Below are 20,528 nucleotides of genomic sequence, written 5' to 3' on the forward strand. Positions count from 1 at the left end.
TTGCAGCCACTGCTATATGCACACCAGAGTTCAAATTAACATTGTCACACTGATTTCTCTTCTCTTCCCTACCCACTCTGCTACAGCCTGCCGAGCACCCAGGGCACTCTAAACCTAATCTGTAGGTGTCTGCTGCTAATTCCCACAGACTGCACACTTCCAATTCCCCTCACTTCCCTGTCAAGTCAGAAGACTAAATATTACATGGACTGGAAGGCTCAGAATTGTCAAAAAGATAAGGAAATAATGGGCTAGAGAGCACGGCTGCACGCTCTGTTGAGTTTGTCTGCCATGTCATGTCAACCTTTACTTTAGACGTGCATGGATCAATATTCATATGCATTGAGGGGTGTGATGTTTAGCTGGACCTGCGAGTCATTGCCATTCCCCCTGCTCATACATAGGCTACATTTGTATTCAGTTTGGAAACTCGTTAAAGCTCCTGCTGAAAGATCCTTATCAATTTGCAACCACAATCCATCACTGCAATTTTAGCCGAATCCACTCTCTGCAGTAAACTGTTCTTTTCAGGCAATAACTCCGGTAACTGGCGGTGAGCCCCCAGACAATTTTGAATCACAGCCTGCAGCTGGAGCACAAAGCTCATATTGGTTGATCGGTGTATTCTTTTACGCGGTGCAAGCTGCGGGCTGTGTCACCACGACACATGAGCCATCCCACACTCGCTGGTGTTTTTACAATCTCTGACCTGAGGAGGCATTTCGAAATATGTGCACCAAAATAGCCTCAGAGAAAAATATGACAGGGAGCCTATTGACGGGAAAGGATCTCATGTAACATTTAAGGTGAAACTGTGATGTCTAAATACTGTCTGAGAGGACACTACGTTTTCCATTCTGCTCTGTAACTTCTCTTTGAACTTCCTGAGTGCTTAATGAATGCAAATCAAATCCTGTCTTTTATCATGTTGTCTCACATGGTGAAATTTACCATGACTGCCAGCATTGGAGATAGCTGTAGCAAAGGCTAATTCAATCACAGGGCTAGGCCAGAGTGTGAGGCATAGTTTACTTGGGGGTTGCGGCAGCGATCCACTGAGATGAAACGCCAACATACACCCCATAAAAAACAACAAAGCTGTAATGAATTTAAAAAAAAAAATTAAAAAATCATGAAACGGTCTCATCATCCCTCTTCTCCAACAGATAACTGAGAGCTGCGGGGCATTAAAGAAAAAAAAATCACAGCGAAGAAAGCAGCCGCCGAACATTAGAAAGCTTCATGCTTACTTAATGAATAATTGACCGAATCCATTCCCTTCACTCAAACAGAGGCAGACGTAGCTTCTGAAGGCAAAGGTTGTAGCCTTGTAGCATTTAAAACATTCTACCTTTGCGTCTGTGCTCCTCAGAGACAAGGGATGATGGGATTCGGGGTCCATAATGTCTTGTGTGGGTGTTCTGTAAGTTGCAGGTTGTCTATTATTCTTCCTGGAAAAGCAATGTAAAAAAAACCAACAAAAAAGAAACTAAACAGGAAGTGACTGAAGGTAGTGTTAACAGGACTTGGCACTCACATATGTTAATAGGTGATGTTAAGTGTCTTAAAAATAGATGGTTCAGCAGAAGTCAAATAAATAATTGGCTGAAACAGACAGGTTTATTAAAGAATGACAGCACAGTTAAAATTAATGACTCAGCATCCAGCTCTCTGGTTGCTATTCATCTGTGAACAGTTCTGGTAAACATCTATGGAAACCTTACCCCACATGTTCGCCTGGAAGAGCTGCAAAGAGCCATTTCTGGAAACGCCATGACAGGAGCAGCAGCTCTGTAGTGCCGTTCACTGTAGTGTTCCTGTGTATATGGGCCCCTCAGGACATTTTCTCTCATCACAACCTGAAGGCAAAAAGCATTTAGAGGAGCTGGATAAATATAAAGTCATTTCCCTTGTGTATTAGGTACGGCTAATTAGATTTGATCTGTGATCCCCTCAAGGCACCTACCACCTACTGTAGTTTTTAAGATGTGCTGTAGAAACCAAAACTGTTTATTAAAAGAGGTATTAATTATGTGTGCAACCTGGTTCAGATTTTACCTTCACCAATAATAATGCAGTGAAGGTGCCATCAGGTTTTGAAAATGTCAGTTGTGCGGAGAAACGGCAACAAAACCAAACCGTCTAATTACCTAGCATCTCTTTAGCCTTTTACTTAGAATGTCACATCTCGTAAGAGCTGATGTTTGTTCATTGAAAGATTCCACAAGTATAACAAAACGAGAACAACAGCAGCTACTTTGAAGGAAAAAGCCTAAAATAGTTTAATGATTAATGCATGGCCTGTTGTTTTGATAGAAACAAACCTCGCAACTTCAGGGCCACATCTTGTCTAAGGAGCGCTTTTATTATATCTACATTCTGATTAGTGGAGCCTGGGGTTGCCCCAGTGATTAGCACACTAAGAAATGTTCATTGATTTGAACAGTATCTCATTCTAGCCTCGAACAATCACGACTTTCTATTAGCACATTAAAAGATTCCTCACATCATCAAAAGACACAGGAGAAAGTCATTGAAAAATGAAGGAAAAAATTGAAAATCTGCATAACTCAGTGTCCCTGTTGCTCTGCCCAACTAAGAGGTGAGATTTTTTTTGAAAGAGGCAGTGATGGTGTTCTCTTTGAAACACATTTTAAAGAGTTACCTCAGATGCACAATCTCAATTCTTTTCTCAGTTAATTATACCAGCAAGCCACAGCCATTAGGCAGGTTTCCATTACTTGGCCAGTTCAAGGCTATGAACAAATAGTGCAAATTCAATAATGTGCTATTTATGAGGCTGAGAGGATTATGATGAGGGGCCCATCTGGGGGAAAATATGAAAAATACTGAATGCTTGCTGAGCCAGGCAGACTTAAAGGTCCAGTGTGTAGGATTTAGCGATATACTGGCAGAAATGGAATATAATAAGAGTGGGTTTTCTTACATGTGTAATCACCTCAAAATAAGTTGCGTCTTCATTACTTTAAAATGAGCCATTTATATCTACTTGGATCCTCGTCTACAGAGATTGCCTTGTTGCACTGCCATGTTTCTACAGTAGCCTAGAACGGACAAATCAAACACTGACTTTAGTTAGGGCCATTCGTATTTTCATGTTTTCACATCAGCCACCATAGTCAGAAGCCCCTTCAAGTACGGTGTCAGAGAAACATTGATATTTTAACGTAAAACTGCCTTATTTAGTGTTTTTACCGGTTTAAATTGCCGGGTTTGTTTGTTTCGGAGAGCAAGAGACCTCTACAGATAATTTGGGTCCTGGTAAAAACCTCCTGAACGTTTGGATCTTATGTTATGAGAGGAAAAAGGGGCGCACACATTAGCATGTGCTAGGCTCGCAGTCCTTTTGCTACATGCCAAACAGCAACAAAGAAACGCTCAGTGCCTCTCAAAGTAAATAAAAAAATTAAATAAAAAAAAAAGTAGATGCTTCCTTGGTAGGATGGGTCCTTCCAAGTTAGGTCCTACAGAGGCAAGACTCCTTTCTCACATTTGGTGAACACATATTTAAACAGGCTAGCAAGTGCCCAGGTACGTCATCAATGAGGCCCCGCCTTTAACTCCAGCAAATCGTGTGCAAAGAATTGTGGGTACTGAGGATACAGACTGTGCATTCCAATACCCATGCTACTATACTATATAGTATGCCAGAAAAAGATTTAGTGTGTCCCAATACATAGTATCTCAAATGCAGTATGCCAAAAATACCAGAATGTTCTACTACATCCGGTACGATTTTGCAACAAGCCAGCTTGCTTTTCTCGCTATTATGACACACAATCCTCTGCGCAGTGGACGATACGTCACATCAACTGAGCCCTAAATAAATGTCTGCTTAACAGCTTATTCACAGCGGTTTGACATCTGATTGACAGCTGTCAGAAGTCGCAATGACAGATGACAGGGCATTCGAGTCAACAACCAGTCAAATAGTATTTATAGGAATATTGATTGAGTGAACAAAATAATCATAAATATTATGAACAACAAAAGGACATAGCAATAAAAATAACGACAGAAAATCATATGTTAGAATCTACAATCTGTGCAGTTAGAACTTTAAAGTTAAACTACATACATCACAAAGTAACAACAGCAGAGCTCTCCGGGTTGATCTATGTCTCTGGCGAACTCGCTAAGTGTCGTTTGTTTTATCTCTTAAGGAAACAAAGGAAAAGCAAGGAAATCAAGAGGGTCAAAGTTCGGGGTGTAACGTAATGAGAAAGTAGCCTTCTCGATTGTGTGCATACTGCATGTAACCGTATGAACTTTAGGGCAGCTCCAGTACTTACTTAAAGTAAAACGAAAAGGTACGCAACTCGGAACGTACCCACACATGCATCCCGGAAAAATTCTCTGAAGGAAGGACTTGGTCCTCCGTAATAATTGAAAGACCACACTGAAAACAGTCCTTTGGCGGGTTTTGATAACGTAGCCTCCTTGAAATTTAGCCGTTTAAGGATCCTTCCTTGACGTTAAGATACACGATCTGTCTTGTAACGTTAAACTGCTTTGTTCAGTGTTTAAATCACCTGGTCTGTTTGTTTTGGAGAGGAAGAGGCCTCTACAGATAATTTGGCTCCCAGTAAAAACCTCCTGAGCAGAAACATGATGAATTCTACCCAGGAAAAGATTTAGCTGGTCGCAATGTGGAATTGTCACCACTAGATGCCACTAAATCTCCTTTAATTCTACACACCAGACCTTTAATTATTTCTTTAGTGGTGTTGGTCCTGCATCATCTCCTATATGATTTACAAATGGAAAAAAACAAGACGCCTCTGCCCCTCATTATCCGTGACTAAACCACTGGATCCTATTATCAGATCTTTATTGTGTAGGTTTAGTCACACCTTTTTTTAACCTCCATCCTTTGTACATCAGTGAGAACTGTCAGTGATGAGTCAGTGTCAGAGATTAAAATAGATAGTCTCAAAAACCTTGCCTTATTCTTCCATTTCTTCTACCTCTATGAAATCTGTTCAATTCTTCCAGGGTACACAGTTAAGTGGCTTCCTAATAAGACTAAATCTAAATGGACTTTATGCTCATATATCACACACACAGTGGTGCCCTCCAACAGAGGTCTCTTATCCAGCAAAAGTACCCTGCGGTTCATCATCACTGTTTTGCAATGGGGGGAGAGAAAGCTTTACACAGTCAGTTTAGGAGTTGTTTTCCAGCAGGACCAATCATTTAAAGAATAATGAGGGCGTTTTAAGCAGCTCCCAGGAACATAAATTTCACAGCCTGCTTCAGGATGTGTCCTGAGTGTTTGTTTTACAAAATAAAAGCTGCTAAATACTGGCCAAAATCAATGTGTACACTTCCAACAAATTCTACTCATATGGTGACCTATATATTGTTGGCAATATAATCCCTCAACAGCTTATGTAAGATATATATTTTGGTCATTTGACGTCACTGAAGTGAACAGATATAGTTAGGGCCATTTTTGTGTCTTCGTAAACATGCTAGCAAACCGGTGTTTCTAATGGTTTCATTGGTGTAACATGAGTGTAGTTAGTCCAGGAGGCTGTGACACGTCCTTACCTTCATCTCTTCTTCTTTATCCCATTCAATGTTCATCTTCCCGGCCTGCTAAATACCTTCAGTGAAGCAGTAACATCGATATCCTCCATTACTGTTTCCCTTTGGCGCCTGTTAGCGCAGCCACAGAGGAGGATCTCTGGCGCCCTCACCTGTCTCTATAGAGTACTGCAGTGTTGTAAACAGCATCACTGAGGGCAAAGTTTTAGTGGACTACAATTACCAGGGATAATAGATATAATTGGGTTTCAGATCAAACTACAGCGCACAGAGGGCTGGGAAATTACTGTACAAGGCAACTCATAAAATACTGAGCTTAACTGCAGTATAAAATCTGAAGAAGAGAGAGCTCCTGAGGAAATACAATTTTAATACAATGAGTTAAAAAAGAGAAAGTAGGGTAGACATAAAACGAGGGGAACTGGGGAAAATAGTCAAAGCCCATTTAAGATGTTAATACACTGCACGTCAGCAACCTCAGACTAACAGATTGTTTGCATTCCCAGCAATATGGATGTAATGTTTTCTACCTATTAATTAGGAGTTTATTTCATTATTTCATTTCATTTTCTGACAAAGACAATCACGTCATTTAACAGTAAAAAGCCTGTTTAATTGCAGAATATATTGACAGTACAGTACAGCAATAAAAACACTGCCATATTGCTCCTATTATACATGACTTACACAGCTGCTGCTCAGCTTATTAATCAAAAACAGTAATACGGTACTTGTACAGTAATGATGAGAAACACAACATACAGACAGGCTCACAGAGCACTTTGCCCATCACTTTCCACTGACAGGTGGCTGTGTTAATTAAGAAATGCACAATATTACAATAATCAAAAGAGCAAGAACAAAGACACAGAGCATTCGATCCCTACGGTAGTGGCGTCCTCGTCACCGAGGCTAAAGGGACAAACTGGGCTGGAACGACTGGTCACACGGGGAGCAGAGATGCACAGCCACGAAGCCCACAGATGAGAACAAAACAAAAGATAATAAAAACCAAAAAAATATGGATTACTTTGTAAGTACACATTACATACATGACATGAAATGACTTGACGCTGTCCATGGTCACTCATTACTCTGAACTGGCCTTCATTCACCACATTACATCCTCTTTATTACTGTACCTCAGTACATGTATCACATGGGTGCTGTTGCATTTCACTACAAAGCTTCAGTTTGTAAATAAGGGCACCACAGCTGCTTCTTCGCAGCCCTCTTCTCCGTCAGCTACCGCAGAATCCTGGGAGCCGACCTGTCGTCAGTCACTGCCTTGCGGAGTCTCACCCCCCGGCGTATAGACACCAGCATATCCTTGTCCTCCTGGGTCGTAGAGGATGGCTCCTGGGGCACACACTGAGCCAGATCCCCTGGCAGTGGGCTGTGGAAAGGGAAGTGACCCTCACCGAGGGCGTGGGCGCTAGCTGCCAGCTCCCCTATCTTCTCAACCAGGCTGTGGCGGTTGGCAGCAAGCAGAGGGTCCTCCTCAGCACTGTGGGCGACCATGCCGGGTGCCTGCTGGGTGTAAACGGTCCTGTCAGACCCTCCTCCTCCACAGCCCCATGTTGTGTCGGGAAGGCTCATCCGCTTTGGAGAACCCCTCATGTAGTCACAAGCAGCTGGGTCGTCACCATACAGAAACTCCTCGCTGCCTGCACGATGCTGGGATGGGCTAGCATACCCCGGTGAATCTGGCACTGTGGGGGTCTTAACTGGCACAATGGGTGGTCGGATGGGAATGGGGCCGGATGTGGACGGCGTGCGTCTCACTCCAGTTTTGGAGGATGGTGTCCGGCGAATGGTTGCCGTCCCCGAGGTGATGACTCCAGAGCTGCTGCCCCCTGCACCATTTGGAGTTCCCTGCAGAGTCTTACCTGCAGGCAGACCTGCTGTGCTGGCAGGCCTCTTGGTTTGGATCATGCGACGGTAGCTCTGAGCAATGTTACTGTGGCGTGGGATGGTGGAGGACTTGTCAAAGTCTGCCTGTCCTTCGCTGTCAGCATCCCCGTTGAGGGAGTAGCATTCATAATCAGAACCTAGAAGTGACAGTGAGTCATGAGCATCTATTTTTCCACTGAATAATAGAGAACACTGAAAACAGCCATGTTTTGAAGAGTTATTTTGCAGATTTTATACATCAGAACTTATCGCATACAGTAATTAGCACTGAAAGCAAATAGTATAGCAACTTTCCAAATTGCATAGGCGTAAAGATCAGAATTCAAATCAAGATCCCGTCAAAACCGCAGAGAAAAACAACAGGACAATTCATAAATTCTGTGCTGTGTATGGATAATATATGTGCTTTACCCCTGGAGGAGTGTGTGGCTGTTAAGGGTGAGTGTTACCTTGTGAGGGTATGGTGTCCTCAGAGCAAGAGGGGGTGTTGGTCTGAGTGCTGTAGCCGCTGGAGTACTGCAGAGAGTCCCTGCTGCTCTTCTGCTGCTCCATACTCAAGCCTCTGGTCAGAACCATAGCTAGAGTACTGGCTGCTGGAGAGAGTGGCTCACCATGCTGAGGCGCGCGCACACACACACACACACACACACACACACACACACACAGATACAGACAGGGAAATACATTAAGATTAACACACATTTACATATGCAATTCACCGCACTACAATTCTCTAGGTGAACAAACGTATGTACTGACATTTACATTTTCACTCCATGAGGACTTCGTACCTTGGCTGCAATGGTTCCCGGGCCCATTCTTGCTCGGTGTGGATCATCTGCTTGTATGCCAGAATACCCCAGCGGACTAGGCGGAGCTTCCAGTTCTCTCATCTTATCCATCGACTCCCTCCTACGCTGCAGAGTGCTGGCCAGTGACGGCTCACAGGATTTGGCCCAGTCCTGCAGCAGCAGACGGAACAATGAGACTGTCCTACAACTGCATGTCTCCAGTGTTTGCCTCCCAACAGTCGGGCAAGTCTGCTAAACACGGAAGCTGCTGATTTGACTCATGAACCGGTTAGATGCCAATGTAGATATGAGCAGATTACATCGAGCTGTGCAAGTGTTGTTAAATGATAGAGCTGTCTCAGTTTAGCACATCTTTGTGAGGAAAAGATTGCCAAACTGAGCTCAATGAGCAACAGCGAAATGGCGACAGAGAGGTTAATCTGTGCATGAAGGCAATAAAAAACAAGAAGCAAAGAAGCAACAAAGTTTTTAAAAAAGCAAACCCAAAAGTAAAATTGCAAATGAAAACAAACCTTCCAGCTAGGAACCTTTGATGTGGGTGAGGGGGTGTTGGATCCAGGGGAGTGGTTAAATGTGGGGGACGCAGGAAGTATGACAGAGAGAGGCCTGATGGTGCCAGTGTGAGAGAAAGCAGGGCGGAAGGTACCGAAGGATGAGCATGAGCCAAACTGCAAAACGGACAGACAAGTCTGAGTCAGAGTGCTCAACATCCATGAATAGTCCACGTCAAACCGCATTGCAGCTGTGAAGCAGAGCCCACGGGCCTCTTTAATCTATAGATAACAATGAGTGAAATGCACAGCACATCGCGCTCGTGTGTGTGTGTGTGTGTGTGTGTGTGTGTGTGTGTCCAATAAGGCAAGTAGTTTGGTGAGATGCTTGCAGTACTAACCGCTGTGGGAGAGTTGCACTCGCTGACAGACTGGCAGGTTTCTGAAGCCTCAGAGGAGGCTGAGCTTGTTGATTTCTGGGAAAGGGGAGATGGGAGTAAAAACAGTGGAGGGGAAAAAGGAAATGAGAGAGAAAGGTAGGTGTGAGAGATGAGAGGTGCACAGGAAAAGGGTTATAGTTGGAGAAGAGTATTGATGAGCTTTAGGAGGAGTGAGGTATTTTGGTCTCCGAGGGGATCTACAGACCGTAGCCTAGATCAGAAATAAAGTAGCCCGTAAGATCATTTATTCAGAAAAGAACATTGCATCAGTTGGTGTGCTGAGTGTGCTCTGTACACTACACTCTGTTCAGACCGTGAGAGCCTGAATAACTTTATCAGTCCGGTGGGATAAAAATTCAACATTTGCAACACAGAAAGCTCTATTGCAGCAAAAACGAAAAAGCTCTGACTGGGTTTGGTGGTCGAGCTACAGAGCGCTTATTGAGACATATGGGTTTTTGTCTGAAACGCGAACATGACAAGATTGAAGGTGCCAGGTGGGAAAGAATCACTGTTAAACAGAAAAAATTGGTGTAGATCTACTGTGACAAGAAAGTGGTGCAGTTTCTCTGTCCTCCTGCCCTGCAGCATTACTGCCTGAGGAGTCTCTGGAGCTAACAAGTCTGCTTTGTGCCTTGTTGCCTCCGTAAAATCCCTCAGTTCTCCCTGATCAAAGAATAAACTCCAGTGTTTTGGGTGAGACTGCTACCTGGCTGGCGATGTCAGAGGGCATGGGTGACGGAGGCTTTGAGTGGGTGTTGGCGTCCTGGGATACGAAGCCTGAGTCATGGGAGGATACGCTGCTGAGCCGATGAGCTCCTGCCGAGGGCATCTGGAGGAGGCTGTTGACAGGAAATTACATCAGAATATGGAAGATTTACAAGATTTTTATGACTAAATAAAACAAAAGCAGCGGCAAAAATGCTTCAAAGCGGGCGTCCACAAACCAATGGGTGATATCTCAGTAGCAGTGTCCAATATTTTATACAGTGTAGGGTACCCATTTACTGTGTCATAATTAAATTATTAATCATTAATAATTTAGCCTTTTGTTTTTGTATACTGAAGGATTTTGTTTTGTTTATTGAGCAATGACTTTTCCACGCCACTTTAAAGTAACAGTGTTTGGGATTTGGTGCCATCTAGTGGTGAGGTTGTAGATTGCAACCAGCTGAATAATCCTCTGCTTACTCCTCCCTTTCCATGTGTGTAGAGAACCTACAGTGGCTTTCACTTTAACGTTAAAAACAGGAAAGGTCCTCTCTACATATCCTCTCTAGGTGTGAAGGGCTCTTTTTGAGCTAACAAAAGCACAACGATTCTTAGTTTCCGTAGATTGTAAACTAATTACGTATATTATATTCCATAGCTGCAAATCGATTGCCATAAATCCTATACACTGCTCCTTTAAATCTTATCAGGCAAAACAAAGTGAAGAGGTGTATTGAATTTCAGCACTCTCCAGCTGAGAGCAGAGTACACTGTCAATACTAAATGCATTATGAGGCGCAAGGGAGTTTTACCTTTTTAGTAAAGGAGATAAATCATCCATGTCAAAATTAAAATACAATCAACTGTACAACTGAACACAGTGACAGCCTACAATGGGCGGGGCAAAGTCTTTCCTGTGGGCCAGCCTGCTGCAAGCACACAGCTACTGACCCAACATCTGGCCTCACAGGGACCTCTTTTTCTTTGGAAGGGTGTCTGCCGTCGCTACCGTCAGTTCACGACAGCAATTATAAGGTCCACCTATGGTCAGATTGGCTGTTTCATTTAGACATGCATGATGCACCTCTTCATGACAGTGCTTTGCATTAGTACACACAGGTCATTGCTGCTCTCTGCTGGACAACACTGCAATGCAATACACCTTTTCACTTTGTTTTCTGTGTTTTTTATTCAATTATGACACTGTACGTTCATAGATAAAAAGGAAATACACATTACAATGCATATTTTATTTCACCCTTTCCCCTTGTTTCATTTGGGCATCATCAATCTTCCATAAAGACACACAGTTTGCACATAAAACAGGACTGCGATCACGTTTCTGGCATTTTCCCCCTTTTATTCCGCTCTGAAACTTGTTACGGGCAGATTTATGTGTAGGCCATGGCAAAAAGGAGAACAAAAAACTAAATGAAAAATTGATCACAAAAGCTGAGAACATGAAGGCAGCGTGATGTGAAAATTCTAAATGATGCCATTCTTCTAATTTTTTGTGCATCAAAGAGCATCCAAAAGTTATCCCTTCTTTGATTCTGCTTTCCCTCTGAGCATTAACAGCTGTCTTTGTGCTTTTTGTCTCCTGGTTGTCATTCTCTCTTAGCGTTGCTTCTCTTTATCACCCACGCATCTGAGAATATGCAACTTGTGCTTCTCACCTTCCCTCTGTACTGCTCTCACACACCTCCTCCTCCCCCTCTCCCTCTGGAATATATCTGAAGTTATCACTTCTCCTTAATCTTTGTCCTCTAGGATGACACTTAAGGAGGAGCGCCAAATTAAATATGACAAATTAAAAATAATTCATTACTAGACGCTATCCTTTTCCTCTTTTTTTCACTCTCATCTGTGCTGTTAAGAAGTGTTTTTCTTTCACTCTGCTACCAAGACCTTTGTCTCTCGATCACAAGTTTTTTTCCCACATATCACTAAAATTCCTTTTACACCAATCTTGTGATTTTCATTTTCCACCCACAGCTGAATCTTGACAAGTTTCTCTCCATGCAGAGAAAATTCTATGACCTTCAGTTTATCAAAAACCTTGTACAGACTCAGTGGATAAACTGAAACGTCAACAGCAGTCAAGTTCAGGCCAAGGCTGTTCCTCCAAGTTTCATATGGGAGATTTTAGTTTTTCAAGGACTAGTCGACTGCCATAAAAAACATCACACTAACTGTGATTTAAAGCCTGAATCTGTGTTAAAATTAGTCAAACAGGCAGTGTCTGCCTTGTGAATAAATATAGAGCACTAAAAATAGGCTGCGGTGTTAAAAGCAGGGAGGCTGTGTTAGGAACTGTAACACCAAAGCAAGGTGATGACTTGTGATAACAAGGATTGACGTTGCTTTAATTTAGTGCTACAAGGGTTTATTTGTGAATTAAAGCTTGTCTCCTGACCTAGACAAAACCTTTGACCCACATTTGCAGACAAATTCTGAACCATCACTATTAGACTTACAAATATGTGAATTTTGGTTCTCGTGCGAGGCTCATGGCTGTCAGGCTGTAGTGTTTCACAGCTTTGGTGCTAATCTGGCTGTAAGAAGCTTGAGGACTGCAAATCTGCCAGGAGCAAGAGCTGAGAAGCTGGCAGGATGTGTCATGTTCTGCATGTCGACTGTCACTGATAGTCTGGCTGCGTGGTGTGGGGTGGGGGGGTGGGGGGTCACCTGCTTGCGTATTCATGACAACCTTTAATATTTCATTCCTTCGCTAGTGTAGATGAGTTGAAATCAAGAACGTGCATGCATGTTTACTCAAAACAGCATGACAGCTGAGATACAGTGTGAATAAAATCCAACATTAACAACACATCTGACACGGCGCACAAAACAAAACACAGAGCAACAAGGTGTGTGTAGATGTGTGTGTGTGTGTGTGTGTGTGTGTGTGTGTGTGTTATTAGGCTGTACCTGCACATGCTGCTCTTCCTGGAGCCGGTGCTGCTGGGGGAGGAAGGGGGGGTCTGGTAGGACCAGCTATAGTCAGAGCCTTTTAGGTCTCGGATCACCTGCGGCGACACATAAACATATTGTGATGATCAGGGGTTGAATGTAACTAAGTACATTCAGTCAAGTACTGTACTTAAGTGCAAATTTGGGGTACTTTTATTTTACTTGAGTATTTTAATCTCATGCCACTTCCTACTTCTACCCCACTACTATTGTGATAATGGTTCCAGCTTTTCAAATATGATTACTTGCTGCTTTTCCTTTTGGTGATTTTAATTATTTTGATTTCTTAAACTGATTTAAAGTCTTTCTGCATCAAAACTTAAATACATGTCCATGATTGTTCTTACATACCTTTACCTAAGTATCATTTTCAATGCAGGGCTTTTACTAGTAACAGAACTGTTTTACAGTGTCCAATCAGTACTAGTAAAATATCTGAATACGTTCCTCCACCACTGGTGATGATAAAGGGAAAACAATAGAAATGGGCAGCATCACTTTTACACAATAAAGGGAGGAACTTTTAACAAATTACTGCTAATTACAACATGTTTCGTCATTCGCCCTGCAAAAAGTTTTTTTTCAAGCTGTGCTGAGGGGATAAATGTGTTTTGAATAAGTCAGATTAGTCATGTTGTGGGGAAACTAATACAAAGGGTATGTCATTTCATTTTCAGGGAAGGTTATATAATTTCTTAAAACAGCTGGGCACTGTAACTTTAAGCAAATGTGACTCATTAAGGAGGAAATGGTGCATGTTTTAGGGACTATTTTTACTGGCGAATTGATACACATGTAGTCTTCTTAGGAGTATCTACAGCAGATGGACAAAGTATGCAGGGTCAACTCAAAATAAACTACAGTGATTGATCCAAGTAACCCAGCCATCTCTGGGCTGGATGTCAGACAATAGATGCACCAGCGGCATCATTAGAATCAGCAGGATTACACCTCCGTTACCTGCTCACTGGCTGGCGGCAGCTTGTGTGGGTCTTCAGTCAGCATAGTGAGGTCATCAACAATGGGCTGTAAATGTGTTATCTCTCCCAGCATGGCGATCTCTACATTCTGGAGGGAAAAACGTGTTGGATCAAATTACAGCTACCACATCAGCAGCAAGAGCATGTAAAACATCTATTCTAACCCACAACTGTTAGGTGAACAAAGGCTATATGTTCCTCACCACCACAGGCTGCAGCAGGTTTATAAATGTACAGTAACGTCCCCTCTCTTCCAGGAGGGCTCTGCGCACTGCCTGCTTCTCCGTCTCCTCCATCAGCAGGTACAAGTCACTGACATCCTGCATGGCGCTGTCCAGCTGGGGCCGCAGGTTACCTCGGCCTGTGCGAGGCAAGGCAAGGGTGCAGAGACACAGAGGAGAGGAAGGGAGGATGAAGCACACGAGGAGAGCGGTAGAGTGGGAGTAAAGATAGACAAGAGAGGAGGAGGATTGAAGAGAGATGGGGAATTTGAGGGGCGGGTGATAATTATGAAAGCGACATGAAGGAAGAAAAGTGTACAGAGTTCAGGGAGGAAGGAAAGAGTACAAAAATGAGAGATGATTACAACACATAATGATAAACTGCTTGTGTACAGGAGGTCAACGCATGGACACACGTTACACTCAAATGGTTCATGTGCATGGGAATGAGAGGACGCTGAAATATCTCATCAATCATGAGGTGATGTGAAGCAACTGGTGGTGGCTTGCAAGCCCTGAAATGGATGTGATTAGATACAGAAAAGTAAACAGAGTGAGTCAAGACTGCAAACCACGATGACACTGGATGATAGATGAAGGAAGCAATGAGGATGAGTATGGAGATGCCACATTTTCTGCCACTCTGCATGATTTATACAGGCATACACTACCAGGTGAAGGTTTTTAACACCCTACAGTGTCTCTTAGCATATTTGGTTCAATCTCAAACAATGCACTCACTGTAACTATCTTACAACTTAAAGGAATAGCCTACAGTTTTGAGTGAATTCAGATTTGTTTTCAGACTTGATATGCATGCTTTGCAACTGCCTGGATCATAATCACTCTAACAGCTCTTATTGTCGTTGACAGGCAGCACCCCGTATCCTTGTCTTACCACTGTTTATATGTTGAAGCCATATCAGCTTAATTGGCTAATCTTTCAGCGCCCCAGCATTTAATATGACAGTGATTAAATTAAGAATCCCCATAAGGATTTGACAGCTTGCCAATTAATAGGTCCTTAAAAACAGAAGTTTAGGTCTGTGGTAGTTTGCACTTAGCTCGTCATGGAGCCAAATGTCTTGTGACAAAGAAGCTATAATTAATCAGAGGACTGAAAGATTGTCTAACAGATAAGTTGCCAAAAATTGTCAGTTCCTTAGTCTGTTAAGAGGCGTTTAGAAAATGGAAGGGCTACATATGAAACACGCCTGCACGAGGAGCTGACAAATGTAAGAAAAATATACAGTTTGCGCCATTTCTCAAATGACATTTTTATTGGAAGATATTTTGGCATTAAAATGTGAAGACAATAAAGCCTTCACAAAATAGCATTTTAAGTTTCGTGTGTGATTTATCCTGGCTTCATACTGGCAGAGGAAATCTCCGCCAGTCGCTAGGCTAATTTATACGATGTGAAATGCCATAGCCTTATAATAATAAAGTTAGCATGTTGTATTTGTTTGGGAAACGTGTTTAGTATAAGACAGTTGTTTTATCGGTGAACCTTGTGAGTTGTAATAGAACCGAATTTTGAAACATTCCCTTTGTTAAATGTTGCTGTTTCCCTGGCTCCGTATGAGTAGAGGAAAAGTCAGCTAGCTGCTAGGCTAATTTAAACAATATAAAATGCCATAGGCTCGTGCTAAAAACAATAGCATGTGGTATTTGTGGGGAAAATGTGTCCAGCAAACAACAGGAGCTTTGTCTATGAATGCTTCAAGTTATAATGAGGCTGATTTTGGGTACTTGGAACTGAAATTGTCGCTATTAAGTCATGTTTAATGTGTGTTTTTGATCAACTAAACCTTACAGCACCTCACAGAAACGCCGCCGTCAACTAGTTTTGGATATTTAACTACAGAGTGAACACAGACACACCATCACACAAGTATAAATGCTCACAATGCATAGAGCTGACACACAAGTATACAGTAAATCCCATGTTTCTGGGGCACTTGAATACGACAGAGCTGTCACTAATGTCATTAGTAGAACCCCACTATTCCTGCTTTGACCTGGGCCCGCTTACGCCCATGGGCATGTGTTACTTACATTTGTTAGTGTCAAGATATTTACAATGAGTGCATTGCTGTAAGTTTTGATTGAGGAATAGTTTAAAATGCACTTTCTTGCCAAAGTTAGATGAGAAGACGCCACTCTCATGTCTGTTCGCCAAACACAAGGCTACAACCAGCAGCCAGTTAGCTTAGCTTAGCTTAATGACTGGAGACAGAGGGAGACAGCTGACTGTTTAACTAACCCTAACACATTTTGTATGGATGGATTAAACAAAAGAGATTCATTATGTTAAAAAGGGAACTCTAGAGAACCTGGTGGACTGATTTTGTTCATGTAAGATTAGGCTGCACAATATGAAGATAATAAGTGATGTGCAAAAATGTTGTTGAATATCACAATAACGATATTACTTGCAATAAATACCCTGATATTAAAACGTACTCTTGACTCAGATTTGCACAGCACCTGTGCTTGTGACAGCTGGTCTTTTCTGTAACCAAAATATTGCCAGATGGCAGACGTGATTTTTTTTTTTTTTTTTTAGGCACCAGTTCCTCTTTGGCATCCATACTTTTGTCTGCCTCATCTTGTCACACTTTCCTCCTGTAGTACAGCGGCATTAGTCTGTTAAACTTATCTCCCATGTGTGCACATTCTGTACATTTAGATGATACCTAATGGTAAGGGCTCTGTCTGATTGGTAAAAGAGACAAAATAGTGCCTCCAGACAGAATGCAATATGATGTTTTGTTTCTTTATTCAAAGTGCAATATTGCAGTCTTTCACTATGTGTTTATTGCACATGTTGATTGGGATGATAAGCTTATGCTGGTGGTAGCTTCATATTGAGCACACATGACAATGGTAGCAGTGTGTTCATATAACTGAGTGCGGCAAGAAAGCAAATAAGCATATTTCCAAAAATATCCAACAATCCCTTCTTATAATCAAAAATGCTAAAACAGCACAGGGTTTTCTTTGGCTGGCAGTTGATTGCGGGGCCTTTGAAAACCACGTATGCTAGAAAGTCCTCAATACAAGGCAAAGCAGAACAAACATACCTAGAAGCTCTACAGCCAGCAGAAATAGCCAGAAATAGAGAAAGAAGTAAAGGGGGGTGCAGGGACAAGCAGGGGGAAGAGAGACAGAAGAACAAGCAGTGTTAGCTGTATCAAATCAGGGCACATTGCATGTTTATGACCAGCCCGTACCGCTGGAGTACAGTAAATCTTGTACGAAAATAGGAGTTTAATTACAACCAGCAGTAGGGGCTAATGCAAGCACAGCCAGGAAAGAAGATCATTGCTTTGATTTATAAGGTAGTAGGTGACAAATCATCCATAGCTGGAAAGAAGCCTTTGAAATTGTGCCAGGCATCAAGATCTAGAATCAGTTGTCATTTCTGGTCATACGCCCTAGATGGCGCCAGCTCAATCTGAACCACTGATACAGATCAGATACCAACAGCCATGCAGACTTCATTAATATCTGTCAAAAGGTTTGTGTCATCTAAGGAAAGTTTTCTCACCTTTTCTTGCTTTTTTCTGGAGTTTTATGGTATCTAGTGACTTCCTTTTGATTTCCTGACGAGACCGCTTGTATTCTATGCAGAGCAAGTCAAAAGAGAAGTGTAAATTACAAGCCAAAATGTAGCAATCACAGACTATTTATAGTTTGAGTTTCCTGGTTGTTCACCTTTGGCATGGTCTTTGTCCAGCTGATTAGCTGTCTTCTTCCATTCCTCTATCCTGTCCTGAAGTGGCGTAACCAGGCCTTCCATAAGAGCACTGCAGCGACAAGGAGACACAATATCAGTAGAGTGAGAGGCATAACAAATAGATTTATTTCCACGGCACAAAAACACTCAGGGAAGAGTGGCATAGAGGAAGGTCAGCGGAGATGCGATGGGACCTGGGAACACAATAATCCCCTCAAGGCAAAAGCACAGGGAGAAAATTGCAGCGGAGGGGAAAAAAAAAAAAAAAGAAAACCCAGGTGACACTTACTTGGTGAAGTGGCGTAATTTTGCCTCAATGCTGCGGTGTCGCATACACATCCTTGTCAGAGCTGAGCCGACATCCCTGGTGGCACCTTGGATGAGGCGAAACAAACAAATTGTCACCCACAATATAAGAGGTTGCCATTACAAATCACAGATGCCTCTCGGCCAAGAAAAATATGATTTTCTATGAGGAGTTGTTACACATCAACGGAGCATTTTGAAAGGTCTAATTCTCTCCTGTCAGATGGATTTATCAGGGTGTGTTCTTTCCCCCCTGTTGGTAAGGCTTTCCCAGCTGCAGCCACTAGGTGGACTTAAATTGCTGATTGTAAAAGCAGAGCCCATAAATGTCACATCTGTTTGGGGAAAGCAAATGTGACACAGAAAACCCTACACTCCCTCCCTCTTTACAAAACATGCATTTTCCCCTCTGACACTTCAGCGTTGCATGTGTGATTCTCACCACAGTGTAAACAACAGCTTGTGTGAATTGGTTACTGTACTTTTCCCTCTCTGCTGAAGTGTAATTAAATGGGGTTTTCAGCCCCTAAAGCCCAGGCTGGCCCACTGTCTCACGGATGGTTCACAGGCCGGTGTAATATGTGGCAGCACTGATCCGGTTGTAATCTGGGCCACATAGGGCTAATCTGAGGGTCTCTCGCCAAACACACACACACACACACACGCACACAACGGGAAAGAGAGAGGACGTCTCTCAGCGGCAGACAGGCCTCACATAGTGAAGGCATGCAAGATTGTATTTGTGCTCTTGAATGATTTTTGAAGCACAAGATTGTGTGTGTGTGTGTGTGTGTGTGTGTGTGTGTGTGTGTGTGGACAGGTGGTGCAATTTACCAACCCCCCACCCTTTCCGAAGTTCTCACCCCCTCTATCCTGGAGGAAAAAGGAGGGAACCCTGTAAGGGGATATCCCTCTATTCTTCCCTGCCTGCTCTGCCTTTCCTGTTCTCTCTGTTTCCTAAACACCATTCATGCAGGGCACACAGAAAGAGAGAGAGAACTAACATTTCACTGCAATAACAGGCAGAAAGAAGGAGTGATACACAGAAACAAAAAGAAATACAAGACTAATATAGCCGGCCCTGAAATCAGATACAGAGTAAGGAATGCTCCACATGACTGTCCGGGGAGATCTGTGCTATTTTCCACTTATCAAATAAAGAAACTAGGTTACTGTCTCCAGCTGATACCACGTCACGCTGCCAGCTCAAAGACCATTTCACCGCGCAACTCAGCTGTCAACTTCAGTGACGGTTGCACCAGTTCAAAGACACCAAGCAACCAATCTGGACTCCATCTCACAGAGAAATTCTCCTTGAGCAGATGTGGAAATACTTGTGTGTTTGTGTGATGGGAGAGAAGAAGGGAGGCCTGTCCTGTGTCTACATTGCTTTTCTAGGTGACTGAGAGAGAGCGGAGGGTTAGAGGTGAAAGGGCATCCAGCTGTATCACATGCAGGCGTTGAAACACCAGCAGGAAGTGATTGAGTTAACATGTGGAACCTATACGCCGAGCTCTTACTATAAATAGCGAAAGAGGTGTCCATCATTAAAGGACTGGTGTTGAGTATCTGACATGTAACGGCCTGTATTGAAGCTGAGTGTTGAGACGTAATGAAAAACGTGCACACAGGACACGTGTGCGCAGGTTATGCGTCTCTCCTCTTTGACTTTCTCCTCTTAAAAGCATTACGGGAGGCGTCCACAGCTGCAAATCAGCTCTCGGAGGATGGGGGAAGACTGAAGGATAGAGATGGAGGGACAGAGAGCGAGAGAGGGAGTAATGTGGGCTCTTTTATCTGTATAACAGACCTTCCCAATGTCACTGTCAGCCAGCGAGAGCCCCCAGCCCCCACTCTCCTGTCCCATCCACACCTGCCAATTTCTTTTCCTCTCCCCTCCTCTTCCTCTCCCGTCTCCTCTTCACCTCCTCCCCCTCCCACAGGGGGGGATCAGCTGACAGCTACATCCTGGGGAGGTCCACAGGCTTCCTGCCCATGTCCAAGAGCCCCGCTGGCCTCTGGCCTCGACCGGATGGACAGGGCTGCAATGATTCACTCCCATAGCCCCTTGCATGCACACGCAGGCATGTGACAAACATATACAAGCTGGGAGGAGAGTTGGGACTGAAATTTTGTACACAGAAAAAAAAGGATGTCCATCCATATATCCTTGAAGAAGGACACCTCCTCGGTTGCTCTGAGTTTTCTTCTGTTCCTCCTTTTTCTTCTGTCAGTTTTTGCCATTCAAGCCCTTCCAGGCAACTTTGTGATTTCTGATTTTGGGCTATATGAATAAAATATGCTGGACTATCTCCCTATCTGTATCTATCGATTGACCTTGACTTTGTAGAAGCTTGAAATGTGGCT

The 20,528-nt window shown here is 43.1% G+C and overlaps 1 protein-coding gene across 2 annotated transcripts in view; it reads right to left on the bottom strand.

Annotated features, from left to right (window-relative positions):
• Window positions 1–6,162: 6,162 nt before the first annotated feature.
• The window catches only part of mtss1la (MTSS I-BAR domain containing 2a), a 30,799-nt gene continuing 16,433 nt past the window's right edge, over window positions 6,163–20,528 (bottom strand). Inside the window, exons 4-15 of one of the 2 annotated variants that reach the window (XM_049573409.1) lie at window positions 18,145–18,229; window positions 17,834–17,925; window positions 17,667–17,741; window positions 14,096–14,253; window positions 13,873–13,980; window positions 12,871–12,968; window positions 9,938–10,070; window positions 9,190–9,264; window positions 8,810–8,965; window positions 8,277–8,447; window positions 7,935–8,100; window positions 6,163–7,622 (exon numbers count right to left, since the gene is read on the bottom strand). In XM_049573409.1, coding sequence (XP_049429366.1) covers window positions 6,817–7,622; window positions 7,935–8,100; window positions 8,277–8,447; window positions 8,810–8,965; window positions 9,190–9,264; window positions 9,938–10,070; window positions 12,871–12,968; window positions 13,873–13,980; window positions 14,096–14,253; window positions 17,667–17,741; window positions 17,834–17,925; window positions 18,145–18,229 — 2,123 coding nt within the window. In that variant the 3' untranslated portion in view covers window positions 6,163–6,816. The remainder of the gene's footprint in view (window positions 7,623–7,934; window positions 8,101–8,276; window positions 8,448–8,809; window positions 8,966–9,189; window positions 9,265–9,937; window positions 10,071–12,870; window positions 12,969–13,872; window positions 13,981–14,095; window positions 14,254–17,666; window positions 17,742–17,833; window positions 17,926–18,144; window positions 18,230–20,528) is intronic. The other variant, XM_049573410.1, reaches the window with a different exon arrangement.

This window comes from Epinephelus fuscoguttatus, linkage group LG4 (genome assembly GCF_011397635.1).
Source record: "Epinephelus fuscoguttatus linkage group LG4, E.fuscoguttatus.final_Chr_v1".
NCBI classification, from domain to species: Eukaryota; Metazoa; Chordata; class Actinopteri; order Perciformes; family Serranidae; genus Epinephelus; species Epinephelus fuscoguttatus.